The sequence below is a fragment of the Vipera berus genome (genome assembly GCF_964194415.1).
Source record: "Vipera berus genome assembly, chromosome: 7".
Taxonomy (NCBI): domain Eukaryota; kingdom Metazoa; phylum Chordata; class Lepidosauria; order Squamata; family Viperidae; genus Vipera; species Vipera berus.
Genome location: NC_138209.1, coordinates 30,586,472 through 30,611,309, shown reverse-complemented (window position 1 = coordinate 30,611,309; position 24,838 = coordinate 30,586,472). Strand labels below are relative to the sequence as shown.

At 40.0% G+C, this 24,838-nt stretch overlaps 1 protein-coding gene across 1 annotated transcript in view; it reads left to right on the top strand.

The window, feature by feature from the left end:
- The window catches only part of GAB1 (GRB2 associated binding protein 1), a 110,927-nt gene that overhangs the window by 73,823 nt on the left and 12,266 nt on the right, over positions 1-24,838 (top strand). The window contains exons 2-6 of the mRNA XM_081333360.1: positions 6,625-6,919; positions 10,132-10,345; positions 15,879-16,480; positions 18,532-18,617; positions 19,556-19,862. Of these exons, the coding sequence (XP_081189486.1) occupies positions 6,625-6,919; positions 10,132-10,345; positions 15,879-16,480; positions 18,532-18,617; positions 19,556-19,862 (1,504 nt within the window). The remainder of the gene's footprint in view (positions 1-6,624; positions 6,920-10,131; positions 10,346-15,878; positions 16,481-18,531; positions 18,618-19,555; positions 19,863-24,838) is intronic.

Genomic DNA, 24,838 nt, shown 5'->3' with positions numbered 1-24,838 from the left:
CATTTTCACTTTCTGTGAGAAAGATGTATTCTGAGGGAATAAAGCAGAGATATAGAAGCAGGTGTTGTTGTCTAAAGGCAAAGTTTTCTGACACGTAGAAATACAAACAAGTTCTGTTTATATTACCAATTTACCAAGCAAGCTGCACCTAAAGCGATATTTCACTCCTACAGAGGACCTTTGTTAGTTCTGAAATATAGAGAAGATTTCAGTGTACAAGTTAGAGAAGAAATTTCCAAATCTGTACTACAGACATGTCAAACACAAGGCCCGGGGGCCAGATCCGGCCCGCGAAGTGGTTTCATGCGGCCCGCGAAGCCATCCTGGAAACAGTGAGGGAACGGCCCCCACTGCCTTGGCCCTGGCCCAGAGACCCTCAAATCTGTCCCACTCCTGCCCGGGCCCCCATAGGCACCCTTGATGCCAATGATGTAGAGCTGGCCACGCCCACCCAGTAGGCCATACGCACTCTAGCCACGCCCACCCAGTATGCCACGCCCACCCTGGCCACACCCACCCGGCCCCCTGAGGGCAACCGCCATGCTGATGCGGCCCTCAATGAAATTGAGTTTGACACCCCTGCTGTACTATATAGGTCAGAACCATGTTACTGTGCAAATCATAGCACGCCTTCTTCTCACACTTACATTGAGTACATTGATTTTTCCATTTTTCATTTGTGCCTGCATGTGTTTACCGTATTAGGAAACTCCTGTGATCACCTAGATACTGATGGGTTACAACTCCTGTCTTCTTAGTACCAAAAAACCCAATAGTTTTTCACTCTAATGGAAGGAAATTAGGAATGTTATACAGTATAAAATAATATAAAATATTGAAAGTTGATAGCTTTTCTATCCAAATAATTGGTTAATGTACTGGATTTAAAGGATTGTTTATGAGCAGGCTACTCCCATGTAGCTTAAAAATTAGTTGTTAAAATTTGTTCTTTCAATATTTGCTGATAAGTCAAAAAGAAGCTTAGTCAAAAAAAGAGTCTGTTTGAATGGTTTAACCAAAGAAGGCCATAACTCAGTGGAAGACCATAATACTAAATCCTCAATATTTCTGCATAAAGGCCTAAAATGGGATCTATTTTCTATACATGTCCTACAACTAGATAAAGAGGACCCAATTAAATAAATAAGAAAGATTACATTTGTTTATTTATTAAGGAAAATGATCCAAATAACATTTTTCTGTTGACAAAAGCAAAGGTATGTCATTTTCAGTAGCTAGTATGTGCCCCCCCTCCGATTGGGAAGCAGTAACTGCAACTAAACTTTTCGTACAACTGTTCATCAGTCCTGCAATTGACTTGGAGAAATTTTAACATATTCTTCCTTAAAGAAAGTTTCAACTCAGGATTGTTAGTGGTCTTTTCACACAAGCTGCCCACACCATGTCCCTTTACATATTGCCTTAGGATTAAATTCAGAACTTTGACTTGGTCATTCCAAAACATTAAGTTTCTTCTACTTTAAGCATTCTTAGATCATATGACTTGCATTTTGGGTTGTTGTTTTACTGTGTGACCTTTTTTATCTTAATGTTTAGTTCATGGACAGATACTCTGCCATTTTCCTGTAGAATTTTCTGGCACAATTCAGAATTTATAGTTCTATCAATGATGGCAAGCTGTCCTGGTCCAGAAGCAATAAAGCAGGCCCAAACCATGATTCCACCACCACCACCATGTTTCATAGATGGGAAAGGTTCTTGTGATGGAATGCAGTGTTTGCTTTTGCGAAACAACACTTTTCAGTCAAGCCCCAAAGTTCAATTTTGGTCTTATACATACATAGAATACCGTATATACTTGAGTATAAGCCGAATTTTTCAGCCCACTTTTTGGGCTGAAAAATTCCACTTCGGCTTATACTCCAGTCAACAAAAAAAACTTACCGAGGACTTGTGCGCGGCCGAGGCTTTGGTGCTTCCGGGATCGCGCGCACCTCTCCCAAGCCACCGCCGTCTGGAGACCTGCCGAAGTTTGGGGAGGTTTGGGGAGGTGCGCGCGCACCTCCCCAAACCTCCCCAAACGTCGGCAGGTCTCCGGACCTCCGCGCCCTGCCTGCCTGCTTCTTTCCGCAGCGGAAAGAAGCAGGCAGGCAGGGCGCGGAGGAACGGACACCTGCCGACGTTTGGGGAGGTTTGGGCGCCTCCCCAAACCTCCCCAAACATCGCCGGGTCTCCGTTCCTCCGCGCCCTGCCTGCCTGCTTCTTTCCACAGCGGAAAGAAGCAGGCAGGCAGGGCGCGGAGGAACGGACACCTGCCGACGTTTGGGGAGGTTTGGGCGCCTCCCTAAACCTCCCCAAACATCGCCGGGTCTCCGTTCCTCCGTGCCCTGCCTGCCTGCTTCTTTCCACAGCGGAAAGAAGCAGGCAGGCAGGGCGCGGAGGAACGGAGACCTGCCGACGTTTGGGGAGGTTTGGGCGCCTCCCCAAACCTCCCCAAACATCGCCGGGTCTCCGTTCCTCCGCGCCCTGCCTGCCTGCTTCTTTCCACAGCGGAAAGAAGCAGGCAGGCAGGGCGCGGAGGAACGGACACCTGCCGACATTTGGGGAGGTTTGGGCGCCTCCCTAAACCTCCCCAAACATCGCCGGGTCTCCGTTCCTCCGCGCCCTGCCTGCCTGCTTCTTTCCACAGCGGAAAGAAGCAGGCAGGCAGGGCGCGGAGGAACGGACACCTGCCGACGTTTGGGGAGGTTTGGGCGCCTCCCCAAACCTCCCCAAACGTCGCCGGGTCTCCGTTCCTCTGCGCCCTGCCTGCCTGCTTCTTTCCACAGCGGAAAGAAGCAGGCAGGCAGGGCGCGGAGGAACGGACACCTGCCGACGTTTGGGGAGGTTTGGGCGCCTCCCCAAACCTCCCCAAACGTTGCCGGGTCTCCGTTCCTCTGCGCCCTGCCTGCCTGCTTCTTTCCACAGCGGAAAGAAGCAGGCAGGCAGGGCACGGAGGAACGGACACTTGCCGACGTTTGGGGAGGTTTGGGCGCCTCCCCAAACCTCCCCAAACGTCGCCGGGTCTCCGTTCCTCCGCGCCCTGCCTGCCTGCTTCTTTCCGCTGCGGAAAGAAGCAGGCAGGCAGGGCGCAGAGGTCCGGAGACCTGCCGACGTTTGGGGAGGTTTGGGGAGGTGCGCGCGCACCTCCCCAAACCTCCCCAAACTTCGGCAGGTCTCTGGACGGCGGCGGCTTGGGAGAGGTGCGCGCGATCCTGGAAGCACCGAAGCAAGTCCTCGGTAAGCTCCGGGCGGTCACTTGCTTCGCGTCTCCTGAGGGAAGGGGGGGCGACTGGAGCGGGCGTGTTTCCTCGCCTGCTGGGCGCCGCGATTTGCCTGGGGAACGCGCGGGCCCCGAATGGCAGCGTGGAGCGAGGAAGCGGACAGCCAGGGCTTCCCAGAGAGCCGCGGCCACACAGGGTATTCCTGTGTATTCAGGCTTGCAAAATGGCGGATCGAGCCTCTGCTGGCGGCAGAGGCTTGCAGAACGGCGGATCGGCTTATACTCGAGTCAACAACTTTTTCCAGTTTTTGGGGGTGAAATTGGGGGTCTCGGCTTATACTCGAGTTGGCTTATACTCAAGTATATACGGTAATCTTCCAACAGCAAAGTGTGGATGTGTTCTTTGGGAGAGCTGTGGCTTTCTCCTTGCAAACCTGCTTTGCACATCATTATTGTTCAGTGTTCCCCTGATGGTGGCCTTATGATCACTGATGTTTGCCAAAGCAAGAGGCCCTTAATTCCTTACAAATTACCTTATGATTCTTTGGAAGCTCCCAGATTATTAATTGTCTTGCTCTTGATGTGATCTTGTTTGTTTGACTTCTCCTGGGGAGGGTAGCAATACTGTTGAATTGCCTCAATTTGTATATGATCTGCCTGACAATTGACTGGTAGGGTCCAGGCTCTTTGGAAATAGTTTTGTAACCTTTTCCATCCCAGTGAACATCAACATCTGTTTTTTGGAAGTACTCAGAAATCTTTGTTTGAACTATACTTGTATTGTGAAGATCAGACTTTGATAGTGAATACCAAGAATTTTGTCCTTTAAATAAGACAGGACATTTCACAATTAGACCTGATTATCATATCAGGTCTGAGATCCAAATTCCCTTCTGTTAGCAGCAAAAGGATTTTTTTTCCTGTGCACTGAGTCTAAGGCAATCTCACCACTAATATCAATGTCACAATTTATTGTTTTACAACTGTATCCAATTCGATTTCTTTCTATTGTCCTATCCTATATTGTATTCTATTGCTATTGTTTTTATATTAATATGCTTACTGCTATTATTTTATATTACTACGCTAACTACTAGAAATATAGAAATATACAATTTCTTTATAATGCAATTACTATTACTATCATATATCTTCTATATCATGCTCTATAGGTATTCTATTTTACAATGTTTCCTCTTTACTATTACTATACTGCACTCTATAGTATTATTACAGCAATGTTTTCTTCTTACAAATCATGTTCTGCCTTCTGCCTTAATTCCTCTTTTTGGGATTTCTTCTATTTATTTTCTGTCTGTTAATGGCCAGTATGTAGAGTACTTACACTTTTCCATGTTCTCTTTTGCTTTGTTGTGCCACATATTTCCTTTTCCTCTGGAGTCTGGACCATTCATTCCCTTGGAAGGAAAATGTTTCTCTCTCCCCCCTCCCCCCCCCCCGCTTTAGATGTTTTATTTGCTGGTGATTATACAGCGTCAAAATACACATCTCAATTATCTGCCCTTCATTATCTACTTTTAGGGCTTCTGTGGAAAACAGATCATGTTTTAGATGATGTTTATGCAGAAATACTGAAAATTCAAAATGGTTCACAAAATTTTTAAGCACTACTGTATGTAGATGAACTTCTTCAGGTGAAGAGCAATGCATTCTGGGAAACCACTTTGGCGATCGCTGTAATAGTGCTCAATGGAGAAGTGGTCAATAATTGTAATGATCTGTGAGAATATCCTTGGGAGATAAGAAGAAGAGGAAGAGTAGACTGCTAGGCAATGGTCAGATTAGAGCAGACATGTCAAACACAAGGCCCGGGGGCCGGATCTGGCCTGCAAAGTGGTTTCATGTGACCCGCGAAGCCATCCTGGAAACAGTGAGGGAATGGCCCCCACTGCCTTGGCCCTGGCCCAGAGACCCTCCTTCTGCCAGAGACCCTCAGATCTGTCCCACTCCTGCCTAGGCCCCCATAGGCACCCTTGATGCGAACGATGTATAGCTGGCCATGCTCACCCAGTAGGCCATATGCACTCTAGCCACACCCACCCAGTAGGCCACACCCACGCTGGCCATACCCACCCGACCCCCTGAGGGCAACCGCAATGCTGATGCGGCCCTCAATGAAATTGAGTTTGACACCCCTGGATTAGAGGCACTTAGCCAAGGGAGTGCAGCAAGCGTGTCAGAAAGAGTCTTTCTAGATTCTTGGATTGTAAAGGTATGGGGGAAGAGATGTGTTTTTAGATTTGCAAGATTCTGTTACTGTAACCTTACAATAAAAATAGTGTTAATACTCATGGTTGGTGCTTCTTATCTGGACTACCTCTAAGGACTAACAATAATAAACAGATTATATCTTTTTAGGAGTTACCAGAATATTTTAAAAGTTCAAAAAATTTAAGCAAGACTGGTTTTCTTTCTCTGTTTCTCCTTTTGGCCTTCTCTCTCTCTCTGTCTCTCTCTCAAATCAATTTGTTTACTCCTGGCAACTGCCTGACAAGTCCCTGCAGTTTTCAGAAGTGATTTGTCTCTGTCTGTTTCCTAAGGTTGAGAAAGAGCGGCTAACCCAAGGTTACCCATCTGGCTTTGTGGTTGTCCAGTTTTTAGTCTGCTTCCTTAACCACTATACCAGTCTAGCTGTATATTTAGAAAGAGAAAAAGTGTGTCCAAGAAAACTAGAGACAGCAGGTGAAAATGTGCCTGCCCACATGTACATTAGCTGTGTCAATGGGGATTGGGGTTGGAAAAGGCTGGCTAATGCCATAATAACAGGGTTAAGATTTAATACAGTGTAAGGCTTTTTGTTCTTCTGCACTTGGCTTATTCTTAAATAAATGTGAATGTGATTATAGCCTCAAATACTCTGTTGAACCAAAACATTTCATGCCAGAAAATGAAAGGTCCTTTATGTTTTCAAACATACATATATTTGTACAAGACATTAAGGTAGATTAGTTGTGGGTGGAGGGTATGCAATATAAAATAAAAAATATCAATTTAAAAACTGTTAATCTTACATTTTTTTCTGTTGGCCAAAAAAATTGTGGATATATTAAAGATACGTAAGGCTTGTTAACCCATATTGCTATTTCTATCCTGAGCTGAAAAACCTCTGGGGCAACATAGGATTTAAGCCTAGTGGCTTCATACTGAATATTCCAACTATTTTGTATACTGCTAGATTATGCAATCTTAGTTGTATTCCAAATTGTCAACTACTTTGCCCTTCTTAACTACTGCACTTTCTTTTTATATAGATTTAATTGAATTCCAAATATTTCAATTTATAATATAATTTTATAGCTTCAAATATGTATTTAGATTATTCTGTGCTATTTCAGTAACACATGCATGTAAAATATATGGTTATTTTCTCCATTCTCTAGGCATGGAAGAGAAGATGGTTTGTGCTCCGCAGCGGTCGGTTGACAGGAGATCCAGATGTATTGGAATATTACAAAAATGACCATGCCAAGAAACCAATTCGTATCATTGACTTGAATTTGTGTCAACAAGTGGATGCTGGATTGACATTTAACAAAAAAGAATTTGAAAACAGCTATATTTTTGACATAAACACAATAGACAGAGTCTTCTATTTAGTTGCCGACAGTGAAGAGGAGATGAATAAGTGGGTTAGATGCATTTGTGATATCTGTGGATTCAATCCTACTGATGATGGTAAGTAAATTGTTATATTTTAGCAATTTATTAGAAATTTGATCCCATAGAAATACCATGTAGGAATATGGAAATTCAGAAGATAACTGTTGTATTTAAGTTTATGCTGACTGTATTGGTTTTTGCCATTATAGAAAATTATTGTGGCCTTTCAATAGCCATTATTTTCTAATGCCACACTTTAGCTTCTGAAAGAAGGTTTTTTGGGGGGTTTTTGAAGCAAAGAAAGTCCAGCATGCTACATATCTGCAAAGTTGCAGCATGAAACAGATAGCAGTTTACAGTACAGAGAGACAGTGTAGTTGTGGACAAAGGCAGTGTCATTTATAGTCACCCGAGATAGCAAGAAAATCTAAGCACATAGGTCTTGCCATGGGACAATGATTGCCTGTATTTTTATAACATACATGGAAAAAAGAAAAAGGAGCATTTCCCGGGGGGGGGGCAGTTTGAAGTCTTCTTTTGAACTTAGTTGGTCCTTTTAATGCGACTTCCTTTGATCATGGAATTCTCAGGATACTGTGATGAATAATTTATGTGGTATTCCCCAATTTCTTAGGTATTCCCCCGAGAAATCGATGATGGGGGTGTTTCTCAGCAAAAAAAGTTTCCCATTCAGAAATGTGGTTAACTATAAGAGACATTAGCTAGCAAATTTGTTGAAAAAGGAAGAAATATATTGAGAATATGTGTTTTGAGAGTATATTACTGTGTATTGTAAATATTTGTTTTAAATGATTGAATTTTGAAAAGACGCATGAAATGAATATAAATGAATATATGAGACCATTGTTAGAGTGCCAGAATAGGAGTGACCTGGTTTCAAACGGTTTGGCTACAACATTGCTGAATGTTCTGGTCTAGTTACTAAGTTGCACCCTAATCAGCTTCATTGGTGAATTAAGTGAATAAAACAATGGGGAGAGCCACGTATGCTCTATTGAGAAGTATAAATTTATTAAATGAATAAAATATATTGTATGATGAATTTGTAAATATTTATAAATAAATAAGGCATCTGAGTAAGGTTGCCATGTAAGAGCAGGGCTCAATCAATGGATCATAGACCTTTTATTTTGGGTTATTTTGAAACTGCAACTATAAGCGTTCCCAGTTAGCAGGGCCCATTGGTAGCACAAAGGGCAGAAAGAAACATTCCCAAATATTTCTATAATGGATTTTCTGAAATAATTTTGAAACATAGTTTTCAGAATCTTAAAGGAAAGTTTACATATTTATATAGTTGAATGTTGAGAAAATGTTTGCCTTATGTTACACTACACTTAGAGGTTGTTTTGGAAGAGTTTGGAGATTATAACAATGCTGTGGCTACATTGGGGACTGTACGATAAATATTTGCTATTGCAAAATATTTGCTATGGTTTTCTACTTTTAGAATTTAGCATACAGATTAACTGAATGGCACATCTGTTTTGCAGAATGAATGGGAATATCCATACCAGATTCTTTCCTTCGATAAACAGCTGGGCAGATATCCATAGCCTGGATTTAAAAGGAGTTCTCAATCTTACAATGACTATATAAATGTAGCTTTTTGCATTGCAGTAGTGATTACTAATAAGTTCCCTTTTACTATGTGGGGTATCCTACAGCTAGATTTACAGTCTTAAGACTGTGGAAACTCAGGTTTTAACTAAGGAATTAAGAATTATTAAGGTAGCGTCTAAGAATATAGGCAGTTCATGTATAGTAAGTTTTTTGTAAAATTAGGCTGTTCAGGCCTGATTCAGTATTTCTAGATATCAAAGAAGTTGCTCCAAGACCTCAAGTTATGACTGGTAGAACAATGGATTTTTTTTCAATAAACACCCAACTTCAATTTACAAGTGCCAGTATTTGTATTTTTTCCAATATTTTTCCTTAATTCTAGCATCAGCTAGAATAGCAACATCAATAACCAGCCTTTCTTCTTTTTAATAATTGTTATATTAAGCATGTTATCAACCACATGCCTGTCTCTTTGGATCTTAAAGCCCCATAAGATCTTAACCCACTTATTTTCTAAAACCTTCTTAACTTGATTGTTTTTACTGCAAGCCTATGGCAAAGTTTCCAGTGAATAATCTGGCAGCTTGGTCACGATGCTGCTTGTAGCCAGTTTATGAAATTTTGCTGTAGCCACTGATCAAATGGTCAATTGTTTCATCCTTTTCACTACAAAGGCGACATTTGCTGTTGTTCGTTATGATGTTGAATTTTTGCCTTCATTATTTTTTTTAATAAAAAGCCATTCATCCTGTAACAGACCCATCAAGCGACAATAACATAAAAGCATATGAAAGTAAATCAAGAACATAAAACAGTCACTTAAAGCACCTCATAGTCAGAGGCTTACTACTTCTTGTAATGTCAGTATTTACATTATTAATTGGGTTTGCAAACAATTCATCATTCTTTTCTGTCCTGTTATACATTAACACTGAAATGCAGAACGTAAAAAGTCTTAGGCTTTTTGTCAAGACGCAGGGGAAAATAGAGTTTGTGTATTCATTTATTTTATAAAACTGTCAATTGGGAAGGAAATTGTGGGTTCTTCTTACTTTAATCTGAGAGTGACAAGTGAGGACCATCTTGTTCAGAGAATCCATATCTGAAGATGGGTAAATTGATAGCTTACCTTGATTAAATATATATTTAATTGAGGTTGAGAACTTAACAGTCACCATTCTTTTACAGAATAACTGCAGCCTGCTCCGTTACCTCTGTATCTTGAAGATATTACCATAAGAGTAGTTGATATTATATAATCGAAACATTACTAATGTCTGGTGGGATCTAGGAAATGTGTCTTTCCTACAGTAGGATCTTCCCCATGGAACATTCTTCCCTTTAAGACCCAGCTGGCCCTCACATTCCTAATCTTCTGGAAAGCCATCAAGAGCTGACCATTGCCCCAGGAATTGGGATGACAAGGTTGGAGCCTAGGGATTGAATAGATGAATGGAAATAAATGTTGGGTTGGTGTCAGGTTTTCCTTGATTTCGAATTCTGTTGTTTTTATTGTTTATGATTTTATTGCTGTTAACCGCTAAGAGTTATGTACTGCAAGATGTATGGCCATATAACTCTTTTGAATGAATGAATGAATGAATGAATGAATGAATCAATCAATCAATCAATCAGTCAATCAATCAATTAGTCAGTCAGTCAATTGAGTATTGAATGATATGGCTGCATGTTCTGTTTTGTAGATGCTGTGAAGCCACCTGGCAGTTCTCTGCCGGCACCAGCTGAATTACCGTTAGCTGTCAGTACTTCCCTACCATCTGTACAAGCTGAGCCATCCCTGCCTCCTCCATATCAATTAATTAATATTCCACCATTAGAATCTGCCTCCAATCATGAAGATCCACAAGATTACCTGTTACTAGTCAATTGTCAAAGTAAGAAGCCTGAACCAGCAAGGTAAACATTGGATTTTTTGTTTTATTAAAATGCTATAGTAACTGTTATCATAGGTAGTTTCTGAGTGGCTAACAAGTTTTCATTACCTATTGTAGTGAAAAGACCCGTGGTGGCGCAGTAGATAGAATGCAATATCGCAGACTAATTCTGCTGATTCCCAACTGCCAGCAGTTTGGCAGTTCGAGTCTCACCGGCTCAAGGTTGACTCAGCTTTCCATCCTTCCGAGGTCGGTAAAATGAAGACCCAGATCATTGGGGGCGATATGCTGACTCTGTAAATTGCTTAGAGAAAGCTGTAAAGCACTGTGAAGCGGTATATACAGGTGAAACTTGAAAAATTAGAATATCGTGCAAAAGTTCATTTATTTCAGTAATGCAACTTAAAAGGGGAAACTAATATATGAGATAGACTCATTACATGCAAAGCAAGATAGTTCAAGCCGTGATTTGTCATGATTGTGATGATTATGGCGTACAGCTCATGAAAACCCCAAATCCACAATCTCAGAAAATTAAAATATTGTGTAAAGGTGCAATATTCTAGGCTCAAAGTGTCCCACTCTAATCAGCTAATTAAGCCATAACACCTGCAAAGAGTTCCTGAGCCTTTAAATGGTCTCTCAGTCTGGTTCAGTAGGAATCACAATCACGGGGAAGACTGCTGACCTGACAGTTGTGCAGAAAACCATCATTGACACCCTCCATAAGGAGGGAAAGCCTCAAAAAGTAATTGCAAAAGAAGTTGGATGTTCCCAAAGTGCTGTATCAAAGCACATTAATAGAAAGTTATGTGGAAGGGAAAGGTGTGGAAGAAAAAGGTGCACAAGCAGCAGGGATGACCGCAGCCTGGAGTGGTTTGTCAGGAAAAGGCCATTCAAAAGTGATGGGGACTTTCACAAGGAATGGACTGAGGCTGGAGTCAGTGCATCAAGAGCCACCACACACAGACGGATCCTGGACACGGGCTTCAAATGTCGTATTCCTCTTGTCAAGCCACTCCTGAACAACAAACGTCAGAAGCGTCTTACCTGGGCTAAAGAAGAACAGACCTGGTCTGTTGCTCAGTGGTCCAAAGTCCTCTTTTCTGATGAGAGCAACTATTGCATCTCATTTGGAAACCAAGGACCCAGAGTCTGGAGGAAGAATGGAGAGTCACACACTTCAAGATGCTTGAAGTCCAGTGTGAAGTTTCCACATTCTGTGTTGATTTGGGGAGCCATGTCATCTGGTGTTGGTCCACTGTGCTTCATTAAGTCCAGGGTCAACGCAGCCGTCTACCAGGAGATTTTGGAGCACTTCATGCTTCCTTCCGCAGACGAGCTTTATGGGGATGCTGACTTCATTTTCCAGCAGGACTTGGCACCTGCCCACACTGCCAAAAGCACCAAAACCTGGTTCAATGACCGTGGGATTACTGTGCTTGATTGGCTAGCAAACCCGCCTGACCTGAACCCCATAGAGAATCTATGGGGCATTGCCAAGAGAAAGATGAGAGACATGAGACCGAACAATGCAGAAGAGCTGAAGGCCGCTATTGAAGCATCCTGGTCTTCCATAACACCTCAGCAGTGCCCCAGGCTGATAGCTTCCATGCCAGGCCGCATTGAGGCAGTAATTGCTGCAAAAGGGGCCCAAACCAAGTACTGAGTACATATGCATGCTTATACTTTTCAGAGGTCCGATATTGTTCTATGTACGCTCCTTGTTTTATTGATTGCATGTAATATTCTAATTTTCTGAGATTGTGGATTTGGGGTTTTCATGAGCTGTATGCCATAATCATCACAATTATGACAAATCACGGCTTGAACTATCTTGCTTTGCATGTAATGAGTCTATCTCATATATTGCATTACTGAAATAAATGAACTTTTGCACGATATTCTAATTTTTCGAGTTTCACCTGTAAGTCCTAAGTGCTATTGCTATTGCTCTTTGGGCTCCATTACTTATTCCATTCTCTTCCAAAAGTATTGAAGTTCATCAATCTTGATGAAAAGCTTAAAATTTTATGAATATACTTTTCCTCCATGAGTTCCTATGTGATTTTTAAAGAACAACTACCACTAGAGTCTGATTACTTAAGGGTGAGGTAAATCATCTTAAGTTCCTTCTGGTTAGATATTATTTTCATTAAATCTGAAAAGCAGCCTATATACAATGATATTTTATCTTTAAAATTGCTTTTTATCAAATATTTTTTCAAAAGGGGTTAGGGTTACTGTTTAAAAATAATTTCCATCACTGATCTCTTAATTTTAACATGTACTCAAAAAAGCAGCTTTTTCATCTTGGAAGAAGTGGAGGAGTATTTACTGCTGGAGGATTTTGAAAGTAAAAAAGTTCCATTGCAGTGAGTGTTTGGGATTTGTCTTTAGAATTTAATCACAAACCTAAAGCCTGTATGAAAAAAAATCAACTTTTGTGTGTGTTTGTGCATCTTGTGCATTTTGCTGTGGATTTTCATAAGCAGTGCAAATAATTACTACTTGATGCTTGAAGTGGAGAAATTGCTGCATTGTTTGCAGATGTATTGGTCATTTTGAAAAGACTGAAGTAAAAGGATTTATATTTTGTAAATAGAAAAAAATCAGTCCTCGCTTTACAGTTTTGCTCCTTGCTAAGAAAATCTTCCTCACAACACCTAGTCCACAGCCTGCTAAAAGTTTAGAATGTTATCCTTCATCCTTTTTCTCATATGAAGCAAATGTAAGGAAGTAGTAATCTCATTTTACTCTGTCTTAAAGAGCCCTAGAATAATCAAGACAATAGAAAATAAATCCTAAGAAGTAATATTTGGACTTGAGAAGTTGAATGACATTGTAATGTGATAATGTTGCTCTGAAACTGAAAAAGCCAGAAAGTTAAAAAACAAACAAACACCCAGCCCTCTCTTAATTTAGGACATGTTACAATTTCACATTAGAAATGGCCATGACACTAAAACAATGCTGAAGTGAATCTAATTAATCAGATATTAGTGGACTTGCTCTCACTGGATGTAGTTAAGTAGAAGTTAGGTAGCTATATTGGTTTAATTTGGATTTCTACACTGAGCAGGTTTGGATTTGATAAAAAAGACAACTTCTAATTCTATATTTTTGTGAAGACAGAGATAAGGAAGGATACTGTAGTATATAACAGGGATTCATATGGTCAGTCTACTCATATTTAAGAGCAAAGTGGCATATGCAGCTGCTTTTGAACAGCATTTTTGTCTCAGGCTTGTATTCATACATATTTTCATTCCAAAAAATAATGTTTTAAAATGTTGTTTGCAACTGTAACTTCAAATTACTTTTAAATATTATTACTTAAATAACTTATATAACTTTAAAACATTATTTCTTAGTTTGAATAACTAAATTATTCCAAAATTGATGAATTCATAACAAGTTATGGAGGATGTTTTTTTTAAGGACTAAGAGAAATAAAGTAGTTAAAAATAATACAGTAACACATTTAAAGAAATTTTAATAAGAGTTAATATAATTAATGTTTTATTATTAAGTTTAAGTTTAAGTTTAAGTTTATTAAATTTTTATACCGCCCTTCTCCCGAAGGACTCAGGGCGGTGAACAGGGCATATAAATAGAAAATACAAAAGTTAAAAAAGGATTAAATTATTGCCCGAATTAAAACAATCAAGGTATAAAAAACATTAAAAAAAACCCTAAAATTCCCCCATCAGGCCAGGCCAGCTTGTTCGAATAGATGGGTCTTTAACCCGCGCCGGAAGGAGCGAAGATCCGGTGCCATCCGGAGCTCGACCGGCAGTTGGTTCCATAAAGCCGGGGCGCCCACAGAGAAGGCCCTCCCCCTGGGGGCCACCAGCCGGCATTCTCTGACCGGGGGCACCCTGAGGCGGCCCTCTCTGTGGGAACGCACAGGGCGGAGGGGAGTCGACGCCGGCAGCAGGTGGTCTCCGAGGTATTCCGGACCCATGCCATGTAAGGACTTAAAAACCATCACCAAGACCTTGAACCTCACCCGGAAGACAACTGGTAACCAATGCAGCTCGCGGAGCAAAGGTGTAACATGGGAGTACCGGGAAACTCCCAAGACAACTCTCGCGGCCGCATTCTGTACCAGTTGGAGCCTCCAAGTGGTCTTCAAGGGAAGCCCCATGTAAAGAGCATTGCAGTAGTCCAGACGAGAGGTCACAAGCGCATGAGTGACCGTACACAGGGCATCCCGGTCCAGATAGGGCCGCAACTGACGCACCAGGCGAACCTGAGCGAAAGCCCCCCTAGTCACGGCTACTATATGATCTTCTAGAGTAAGCCATGAATCTAGGAGGACTCCCAAGTTGCGAGCCCTATCCACGGGGGGGTAAAAACTCACCCCCCATAGAAAGAGATGGAACATTTTGAATGTCCCGGGATGACGGAATGTACAGCCACTCAGTCTTGTCAGGGTTGAGCTGAAGTCTGTTCCTCCCCATCCAGACCCGAATCGCCTCCAGGCAACGGGACATCACAGAGAGGGCATCACTGGGGTGGTTTGGGGTCGAAATGAAAAGTTGGGTATCATCAGCATATTGATGATACCCAACTCCAAAACCACGAATGATCTCACCCAGCGGTTTCATGTAGATGTTGAACAGGAGAGGCGAGAGGACCGACCCCTGAGGAACTCCACAAACGAGAGACCTAGGGGTCGACCTCTGCCCCCCTGCCAACACCGACTGCGAGCGTCCCAGGAGATAGGAGGAGAACCACTGAAGAACTGTGCCTCCCACTCCCAGTCCCCTGAGACGCCGCAGCAGGATACCATGGTCGATGGTATTGAAAGCCGCCGAGAGGTCTAATAGGACTAGGACAGAGGAATATCCCCTGTCCCGGGCCCTCCAGAGATCATTCACCAGAGCGACCAGTGCCATCTCCGTGCTGTACCTGGGCCTGAAACCCGATTGGTACGGGTCTAGATAATCAGTCCTGTAGATCAGGGGTCCCCAACCTCCGGTCCACTAACCAGTACTGGTCCGCAGCCTGTTGGGAACTGGGCCACGCAAGTGATGGGCCATTGCATGAAGCTTCATCTGCGCATGTGCGGAATTTAGGTTGCATGCACAAAACCATATTCTCTCTTCCCCCTCCCCTGCCACCATCAGTGTTCGGTGGAGCCAGAAAGGTTGGGTACCACTGCTGTAGATAACTAGCAATTGATTGTTTATGAGAAGAGATCTCTTAGAAGCCTTGCTGACTAATATCCATGAGACAGAATGACAACTGAGAACTTAGCAATGTAGTGTGGAAACACAGTATATCATGAAAGCATCCACTTTTTGAATTTAAGAATGAAAAATGCCACATTGGTACCTGCAGTCCTAGATGATTTACCAAGAAGCAGTTTCTCCCCTCAAGTCCTACTGCATTATAGATGCATGTTAGTAATACATGTAAAGTTAAAGCCTGTATGAAACACAGTTGTGATTTTCTATTTTTGTTTCTTATTTTAGGAAATATTTGTTTCTGTAAGAAACATGCATAAATATGCATTTATTTTTTGTTTGTTTTCATCTAACATTTAGGTTGTCAGCTGATACAGCAAAACCTGCCTGTTCTGAAACAGATTGTAATGATAATGTGCCTTCCCATAAAAGTTCTGTGCAATCACTAAACAAGCATGCAGTGAATGGATATTTCCAGCAACATAGTGTATATGATTCCCCCACATCGAGAGCAGCTTCAGTGTCAGTAGATGGCAGTCTTTATAATCTACCACGGAGTTATTCTCAAGATGTTTTACCAAAGGCATCTCCTTCCGGAACTGATATAGACGGAGAGCAACATGTTTTCAGCACTCCATCTGCAACCTCTTCTCTTGATACACAGATGAGGCATTTCTCCCTTAGTTATGACATTCCCTCAACACCTGGAAGTACTTACCAGATTCCACGAACTTTTCCAGAAAGCTCATTAACTCAAAGTTCAAAACTAGAGACTATTCCAGATGTTCCTCCACCACGTCCACCCAAGCCTCATCATGCTTCAGATCGCTCTCCGGTGGAGGCATGTAGCATTTCTCGTACTGCATCAGATACTGATAGCAGTTACTGTATCCCAACAGGTGGCTTGCTCCCATCTCGCAGCAACACAATTTCCACCATGGATATAAATATATTTCGCAAAGGTTAGTGGTTTTTTTATTGGATAAATTTTATCAAAGATTTCATTTATATTTCCAAGAAAGGAATGTTAGATCAAAATCATTGGGTTTGTTTTAATTTCCTTTTAATGTGATCTTATAAATCTTGATAAATTATATTATTTCAATGCAGATTTCCATTCAATGATATGTATGTAATATTATTTTAAATTGTGAACATTCTATTATGTAGGCAGCTTATTGATAAATTGATATTGATAAAAAAATGAAAAGTAAAAATATATCAATATTAAAAGCATTTTAAGATGTCAGTATTGCAAGTTTAAAATTATTTAATTTTTTATCCAAACTTAAGTATAATATAAAAAGAACTGCTGCATTTATATCAAAATGGTAGTTATTGATAGTAGTTTCAGTACTTAATATTAAGATCTCCATTCTATTATTATTTAGTAGATATAAATTTATATAGACATTCATATGTTTATAAAAGGAAATCACACAATCAAAATCATGGGTCTTTGAGGGTAAATATATATCCTTAGATTTGGTTTTCTTGCGCTGTCTTTTGTTATAGTTTATTAAGAGAGACATCTCTTAGGGCTACTGCAACATGGATATCCTACATTAAGAATTAGATTAAGCCCTTTTGAACTGCCATATTTCAGTACCAAAACAGAAATATGCATGCTTGATTACTATGGTTTTTACCTATATAATAATGAGTGGGTAAAAATTGTGTTAGACTTAATACATTTATTTTAATTAATTTCCCAACCTATAAAAAAAGTTCCAACAGTGCCCCTTTTATTGTCAACATTGCACCATCTCTCTTGTGTCCCTAAGTAAATTAAAGTTTTTTTAAAACAGTAGGCCTTATTTGCAATGAGGCTACCTGCCTTTGGCTAAATGCCTGCAAATCCTTTTGAGCCTGGATGCTATTTATGATGTAAGTCAATCATTTTATTATCAAGCAAGATGGTTTCCAGAGTACAAATATTTTGAATCTAAAAATTGCCATTGTGGTGTTCATCTTTTACTATTCAAGTATGCCTTAATCATTTTAGTGCCTACAAAGCAGGATTAGGCAGCTCCCTTCAGCTTCTGTTGGAATGGCTAAGGCTGAAGTTGTGTAAAGAAACATGAGCTTGGACAATAGCTCTTAGATATTCAGGTTTGTCCCTTGCAACTTTGTAACGCTTAAAATCTTTGTGAATATTTTTTTAATTCTTGGATGAAATAATGAGGATGGTATGGGATTAAGGAGAAGATTGGCATGTGCAGAAGAGCCAAAACTGGCAGTCAAAATGAAAGGTACAGAACAAATTAGATAAAAAGGAGGATGGGATGGAATATTTCTCTTTCCCTTTTAAGTCTAATTTCTTTGTTCACTGCTTACATCTATAACAGGGGTGTCAAACTGCTGGCCCACGGGCCGGACGCGTCATCTGGAAGCCACACCCACCCCATTGCCGGCAATGGCAAAACCGTCCCGATACGTTGCGCTACGTCACATGACGCTGCGAGTTTGACATGTCTGATCTATAAGATCGAACATTAGCTCTGTTTGCATATTTAAACAGTGAAAGAGACATAGAGAATTTTCCTGCTACTGAGTTATAATGCTATTACCTATCTTGAAATTGTCTGAAATGTACAGTGGCTAGAAATTTTGCCTATTTTGAGGCTAACCTTGAATAGTTTTGGAATAAAAGGAAATATATTAATCCCAGAATTAATCTGACCTACCCTTATTTTAGCCAGGGGCTGGAAATCAGGTGAAGTTAATATTACGGTAGTACAATATGAAAACATGCTTGTGGCTGTAATTAGCTATAAGTAGATACCTGGGCTAGTCTTTCTAGCCCTTCCCTCAGCTATATTGTGCTTCAACTCCCATTATTTCCAGTCAAGTGATGTTTGTATGAATATATCCAAAACATAACAAAGTGGGAAGACTGATATAGAAAGTAATTATACAAAATTTCTCATTTTGACTAGTTGCTCTTAATAGTATGATTTTATTTCATCGCTGAGGAATGGGGGAAAAAACATTTGCTTTCTTCTTGTTTTAGACCTTGGTTCTCAAGACTGCTATTTTGTTCCACGAACGTTTCCAAATGATAGATCAAGCTCACTGGAAGGCTTCCATAACCACTTTGTAAGTATTATTTTGATTTGCCAAGTGGGGAGGATAAACTTTTCTAAAGCTGAAATGCCAGTCTACTTACTATACAACTCAGGAAAGAAACTTTATGCTGAACATCAAACATCAATCACTGGCTTTGCTTAGTCAGAGACAACCTAGATATATTCCCTGTGCAGTAAATTGAGATACCCTATTTTTAATAAATGAAGTCACAAGATTAGAATGAGAATTCTGTTAAAGAGGGTTAAAATTAAACTCTCTACAACCAGAATTTCTTTAAGAGGGTTCTCATTCTGATCTTGTGACTTCATATATTAAAAATATGGTATATCAATCTACTGCGCAGGGAATATCTAGGTTGTCTAATGTTGTCTCTGAAGCCTAAGAGGTCATTTGCTAGTTGGAGGGCTCTGTAGTGATGCCTAATGGGACTTAAGCAAGTTGCTGCTCTTACATCAGCAAATATTTTAATGTCAACATCTGCAGGCCTTGTATCAAGATGATAAAAATGCCCATTGAGTCCTTACTGTAACCATAGGTATTTCAGCATTATTTATTTATTTATTTATTTATTTGGTTGTGTGCATATTCACTAATACAAAACAATAGAACTTATGAAAAATATTTGCAAGGATGGCTTGGCTATAATGTAATAAAAGGGCAGCTTCATAATGGGACATCAACCTGATGCAGGAGAGGGAAGGAGCTTGGTAAATATTATGAAAATAGATTCAGCACATAAGCTTCTAGCAAAATGTGTAGAAAAGTGGCAGACACATAATACAATGAGAAGGCAGAGGATGTGGTGGATGTTTAAAAGTGTAAGGGATGGAAGAATTCTGTTCCATGAAGGAATGGTTGGGGCCCTTTGATCAATAATGTATCATATGACTTGAATCATAGTCAGTGAATTCTGATTAACTTACTGCTATCATAACTCTTGTTTCTAGAAAAATAAAAGTCTGTTGACTGTTGGAAGTGTTTCAAGTGAAGAACTGGATGAAAATTATGTCCCCATGAACCCTAACTCTCCTCCACGCCACCATTCTAGCAGTTTTACTGAACCCATCCAAGAAATGACGAACTATGTGCCAATGACTCCTGGCACTTTTGATTTTTCACTATTTGGAATGCAAGTGCCTCCACCAGCACACATGGGATTTAGATCTAGTCCAAAGACCCCTCCCAGAAGGGCAGTCCCTGCAGCAGAATGTGAACCTCCTCCAGTGGACAGGAACCTGAAGCCAGATCGGAAAGGTGAGGGATGAGTGTGTGCATTCAGTTGCTCTAAGCATTTTCTTCCTATCTCTGTTTACCCTTCACAGAATAAAACTATATAGAAGTTGATAGCCAGTATGAACAATTTTAAATTAGAATTTTATTATTAAGATATTAAATATGTTCATCAAAGTTTAATTTTTTTATTTGTATCTTCCTTTTAACACTTAATTTCTGTAAGCCACTTAGAGCCTATTTGGTATCATGTAGTTAGATAAATTATACAAATAGCCAGCATCTGAAATAAGAGCAGCTATGGATAAAGTGTTCAGGGTGAATTCATGGATTGCTAGGCAGAGAAAGTTGCCTAGAGATGTGGTGGTTTATTTTGCAAAAAGAGAAATTAGAGACCAAGTTATACAAGCTGCCTATGATGTTAAAGTGGTGATTGCTGGACAAGAAGTTCTGGTTTTAAAAGAAATTCCTCCAAGGATCTTAAGGGGAAGGAAGGACTATGCATTTCTTGTGCAGGAGTTTAAGCAAAGAGATATAAGGTTCAGATGGGAGATCCCTGAGGGGCTGATGGTGATGCATGAAGGTAAAAGGTACCGGCTGATTACTGTGAAGCAAGCGCGTGATTTCTATAACAATGTCTTAAAAGCAGCCCCATTAACACTTCTGGAAGCTGGAAAGGGATCTGGAGAAGGAAAACATCAAGAGGATGGAACAGAGGAAAGTGGTGTTGGAGGAGATCAAGCTACAACTTCTTTGGATGATCCTAGAGAGCAAAGAGTAACGCGTGCTGCTTTAAAACGAGCAAAGAAAATAAAAGAACAAGATCAGCAAAAGTCTTCAGATTCTTCACAACGTACATATAGTCAAGCTGTGGGAGGAGCACGGCCTAAAGAAATTAGTCCTATCAAAGCTGTGGTCCAAGAGCTTTTGGAGGATATGCATGGCAACTAAATTTCTAACCTGGAATGTTAATGGATTAAATTCACCGCAGAAGAGGAAGAAAGTTTTTCAATACTTAAAACAATTTAAGATAGATGTTATATGTTTGCAAGAAACGCATATTAGAGTTTTGGATCAAAAGTATTTATTGAACTCGAGACTGGGTACGCAATTTGTTGCCTCTGCAGAGAATAAGAAAAATGGAGTGGTTGTTTATGTTAAAAGTGCCTTAACAGCAGACTTAATTGAAGCAGATAAGCATGGACGATATGTTATGATTGAGCTGTTGTTAGAAGGTAAAAAGACGCTTTTAGTTGGATTATATGCACCTAACCAACAACAAGCTGATTTTTTTAGCTTACTTCACACAAAGATTACCCAGTTGGATTATAAATCTTTTATTTTTATGGGAGATTGGAATGGTGTTTTGGATGTACAGCTGGATAAGGCTGGAGTTTTTAAGCGCATTCCAAGTCATGCAAGACTGCCTAAATCCTTTTTTGAAATGAAGGATGACTTGGAATTACGAGATATTTGGCGTGAGAGACACTTCCAAGAGAAGGATTATACCTTTTATTCTGACAGACACCAATCTTTTTCAAGGATTGATTTTATTTTGTTGACTAATGACCTTTTTCTGAGATCTAAAAAGGTGAAGATTTGTGCGAGAATTATCTCTGACCACAGCCCAGTTTGGTTGGAGATTGATGAGGAGAAAAGAGACAGACGCTCGTGGCGTGTAAATGAGAATTTGTTTAGAAATCAGAAAAATGTGGAAGAATGTAAACAGCGGATGAAGGATTTTTTTGAGATTAATATGAATAAGGGTACTTCTATGGACATGGTTTGGGATGCTAGCAAGGCCTATATGAGAGGGGTGTTGATATATATGAACAATAGACATAGACGTGCAGTGGAAATTAGAAGGAAACAACTGGAGAATGAAATAAAGGAAAAAGAAAAGGCTTTGATTTTGAATCCAGAGGATGTGAAGATTAAGGAGGCTATTAGATTGCTAAGAGGACAATTTGATAAATTAATGGCAGATCAAGTGGCAACTAATCTGCGGTTTGCTAGGCATAATACTTTTTGCAACGCTAATAAACCAGGCAGATGGTTAGCTTATAGACTGAGAAAAAAGCAAAGGGCCTCTAATATAGATAAGATTGAATATAAAGGAAGGGTTGTGTTTCAACAGAATCTTATTAAGGATGCTTTTCTGGATTTTTATTCGAAATTATATACTAAGGAGGAAATTAATATAAAAGATATTGATATATATTTGGAGAATGCTAGCATCCCGGTTCTTACGCAAGTACAAAAAGAGGGGATTAATCAACTGATTACAGAAGAGGAAATTTTTACAGCTATTAAGGAACTGAAGGTGGATAAAGCACCAGGCACTGATGGCTTGACTGCGGCCTATTATAAAAACTTGCAATTAGAGATGATAAAACCGTTAAAGGAACTGTTCCAGACAATCCAGAGGGGGGGAGAGGTGCCCCCGTCTTGGAGAACAGCTTTTATTTCTTTGATTCCGAAGGAAGACCAGGATGCTACTCAAGTTAAAAATTATAGACCGATATCGCTTTTAAATACAGACTATAAGATATTTGCTAAGGTCTTGGCTAATAGACTGATGAGGGTCCTGCAACAGGTGATTCACGGGGACCAAACGGGGTTTATTAGTGGTAGGCAAATGAAAAATAATGTGAGACATATAGTTGATGTGTTAGAGTTTTTGGAAAGGCACAACCAGATCTCTGCAGCGCTAATCTTTTTAGATGCTGAAAAGGCTTTCGATCAATTGAATTGGCAATTTTTGTTGAAAGTCTTAGATAAAATGGATTTTGGCGAAAATTTTTTGCAGCCGATTAGGGCATTATATCAAAAACAAACTGCCCGAATCATAGTTAATAATAGCTTGACAGCAGTATGTAATATTGAGAAGGGCACAAGGCAAGGGTGTCCGTTATCGCCCTTGTTATTTGTGTTAACATTGGAGATACTATTGACCAAGATTCGGAATTCAGAAAAAATTAAGGGAATTCAAGTTGGAGATCAGGACTATAGATTGAGAGCATTTGCCGATGATCTGGTTGTTACAGTGACCCAGCCAGAGAACTCTGTTGTGGACCTGATGGAGATAATAACACAATATGGCAAAGTTTCTGGATTTAAAGTAAATATACAGAAAACTAAAATTTTGGCTAGAAATATGACAGTTTCACAGAAGGCTCTCTTAGAAGGATTAACTGGATTTGAGATTGTTAAAAGGGTTAAATATCTGGGGGTGATTTTGTCGCCCTCTAATACAAAGCTATATAAAAATAATTATGAAAAATTATGGGGAAAAATTCAAAAAGAATTGGAGAGTTGGCAAAAATTGCAATTGTCTTTGTTGGGACGGATTGCAGCAGTGAAAATGAATGTCCTGCCCAAATTTTTATTTTTATTTCAAATGATACCGATTCTTAAGAAAGATTCTAATTTGGAGGAATGGCAGCGTGGTATCAATAAATTTGTCTGGGCAGGGAAAAAGCCACGAGTTAAACTTAAGATTATGCAGGATACTCGTGAGAGAGGTGGCCTTAAGCTGCCCAATTTGAAATTATATTATGAAGCTGCTGCATTAGTAGGAATAAGCGATTGGATTAATTTGACGCAATTGAGGTTATTAAATCTTGAGGGCCATGATCTGTTGTTTGGCTGGCATGCATATTTGTTGTATGATAAGAAGGTAGATATTGTGTTCAGGATGCATATTTTAAGACAGGCATTGCTGAGAGTTTGGAAGAAGTATAGACATAAGTTAAGCAGCAAGATACCATTGTGGGCAATTCCAAAACACGCAATAGAAAATATACATGCTGGCTTTAAACATGATGTGACTACGTACAAGGAGATTTTAAGTTTGGAAAGGAATATTTGGTGCTTGAAAGCATATAGCCTGTTGCGAGAAGAGAAGGTTGTCCAAACTTGGTTTCAATATATTCAGTTACGGGCCAGGTGGAAAGAAGACCAGAAAAATGGATTTATAATGACTGATGAAAATTTGATAAAGCAAATTAGAAACCAGGGACCAGCACATATTAAACGGATATATCTTGCATTGCTGGAGATTGATTCAGAAACGGAGCTTGTTAAAGATTGCATGATAAAATGGGCCCAAAACATTCAGGAAGTTATTACAATGGACACCTGGGAGAAGATTTGGGTGAGGAATGTAAAATTTACTCAAGCTCAAAATTTAAGAGAGAACTTTTACAAAATGTTTTATAGATGGCATTTAGATCCCAAAAAGCTTGCAAGTATGTATCCGAAATACCAGCCTAAATGTTGGAGATGTGGTGATGAAGATGCAACATATTTTCATATATGGTGGACATGTAAGAAGGTTAAGGCTTTTTGGATAAAAGTCTGGTGGAATATGCAGAAGATTTTTAAACGGAGGATAAAGTTTTGTCCGCAATTTTTTTTGTTGGGAATAATTGTTGACGCTACAGTTGTGGACTCTAAGCTGATGTTGAACTTAGTTACGGCAGCAAGACTTTTGATAGGTCAATATTGGAAGAAAGAGGTACTGCCGACTATAGAAGAATGGACTTTAAAGGTTTCCGACCTGGCAGAGATGGCGAAGATTTCAGCCTATTTGAAAGATCATTCGCAAGAACGTTATATTATGGAATGGAGAAAATGGATTGAGTTTATCCAGAACAAGTATAGGGTTAAGAAGTTTTATGTAGCATTCGAATGAGTCTTCTTTCGTTTCTTTTTCTTTCTTTTATGCTAGTTTTTTTTTATATACATTTATTATGGTTAAGGTGTGTTTTATCCTATATAAGCTAGAGAGTGATGGATTTTAGAATCTATAGTCTTTAGTATATGGTAGTTTATGATTGCTTTTTTACATACATATACCTTGTATTTAGCTCTGGGAAGTCGGGGGGGGAGGGGGGGTGGAGGGAGGAGGGGAGGGAGGGACGTTGGGGGGAGGTAGGGGGGGTAGAGGGAGGGGGAAGGGTTTTTTTTTTTTTTTTTTTTCTAATGGAAAACTGTAT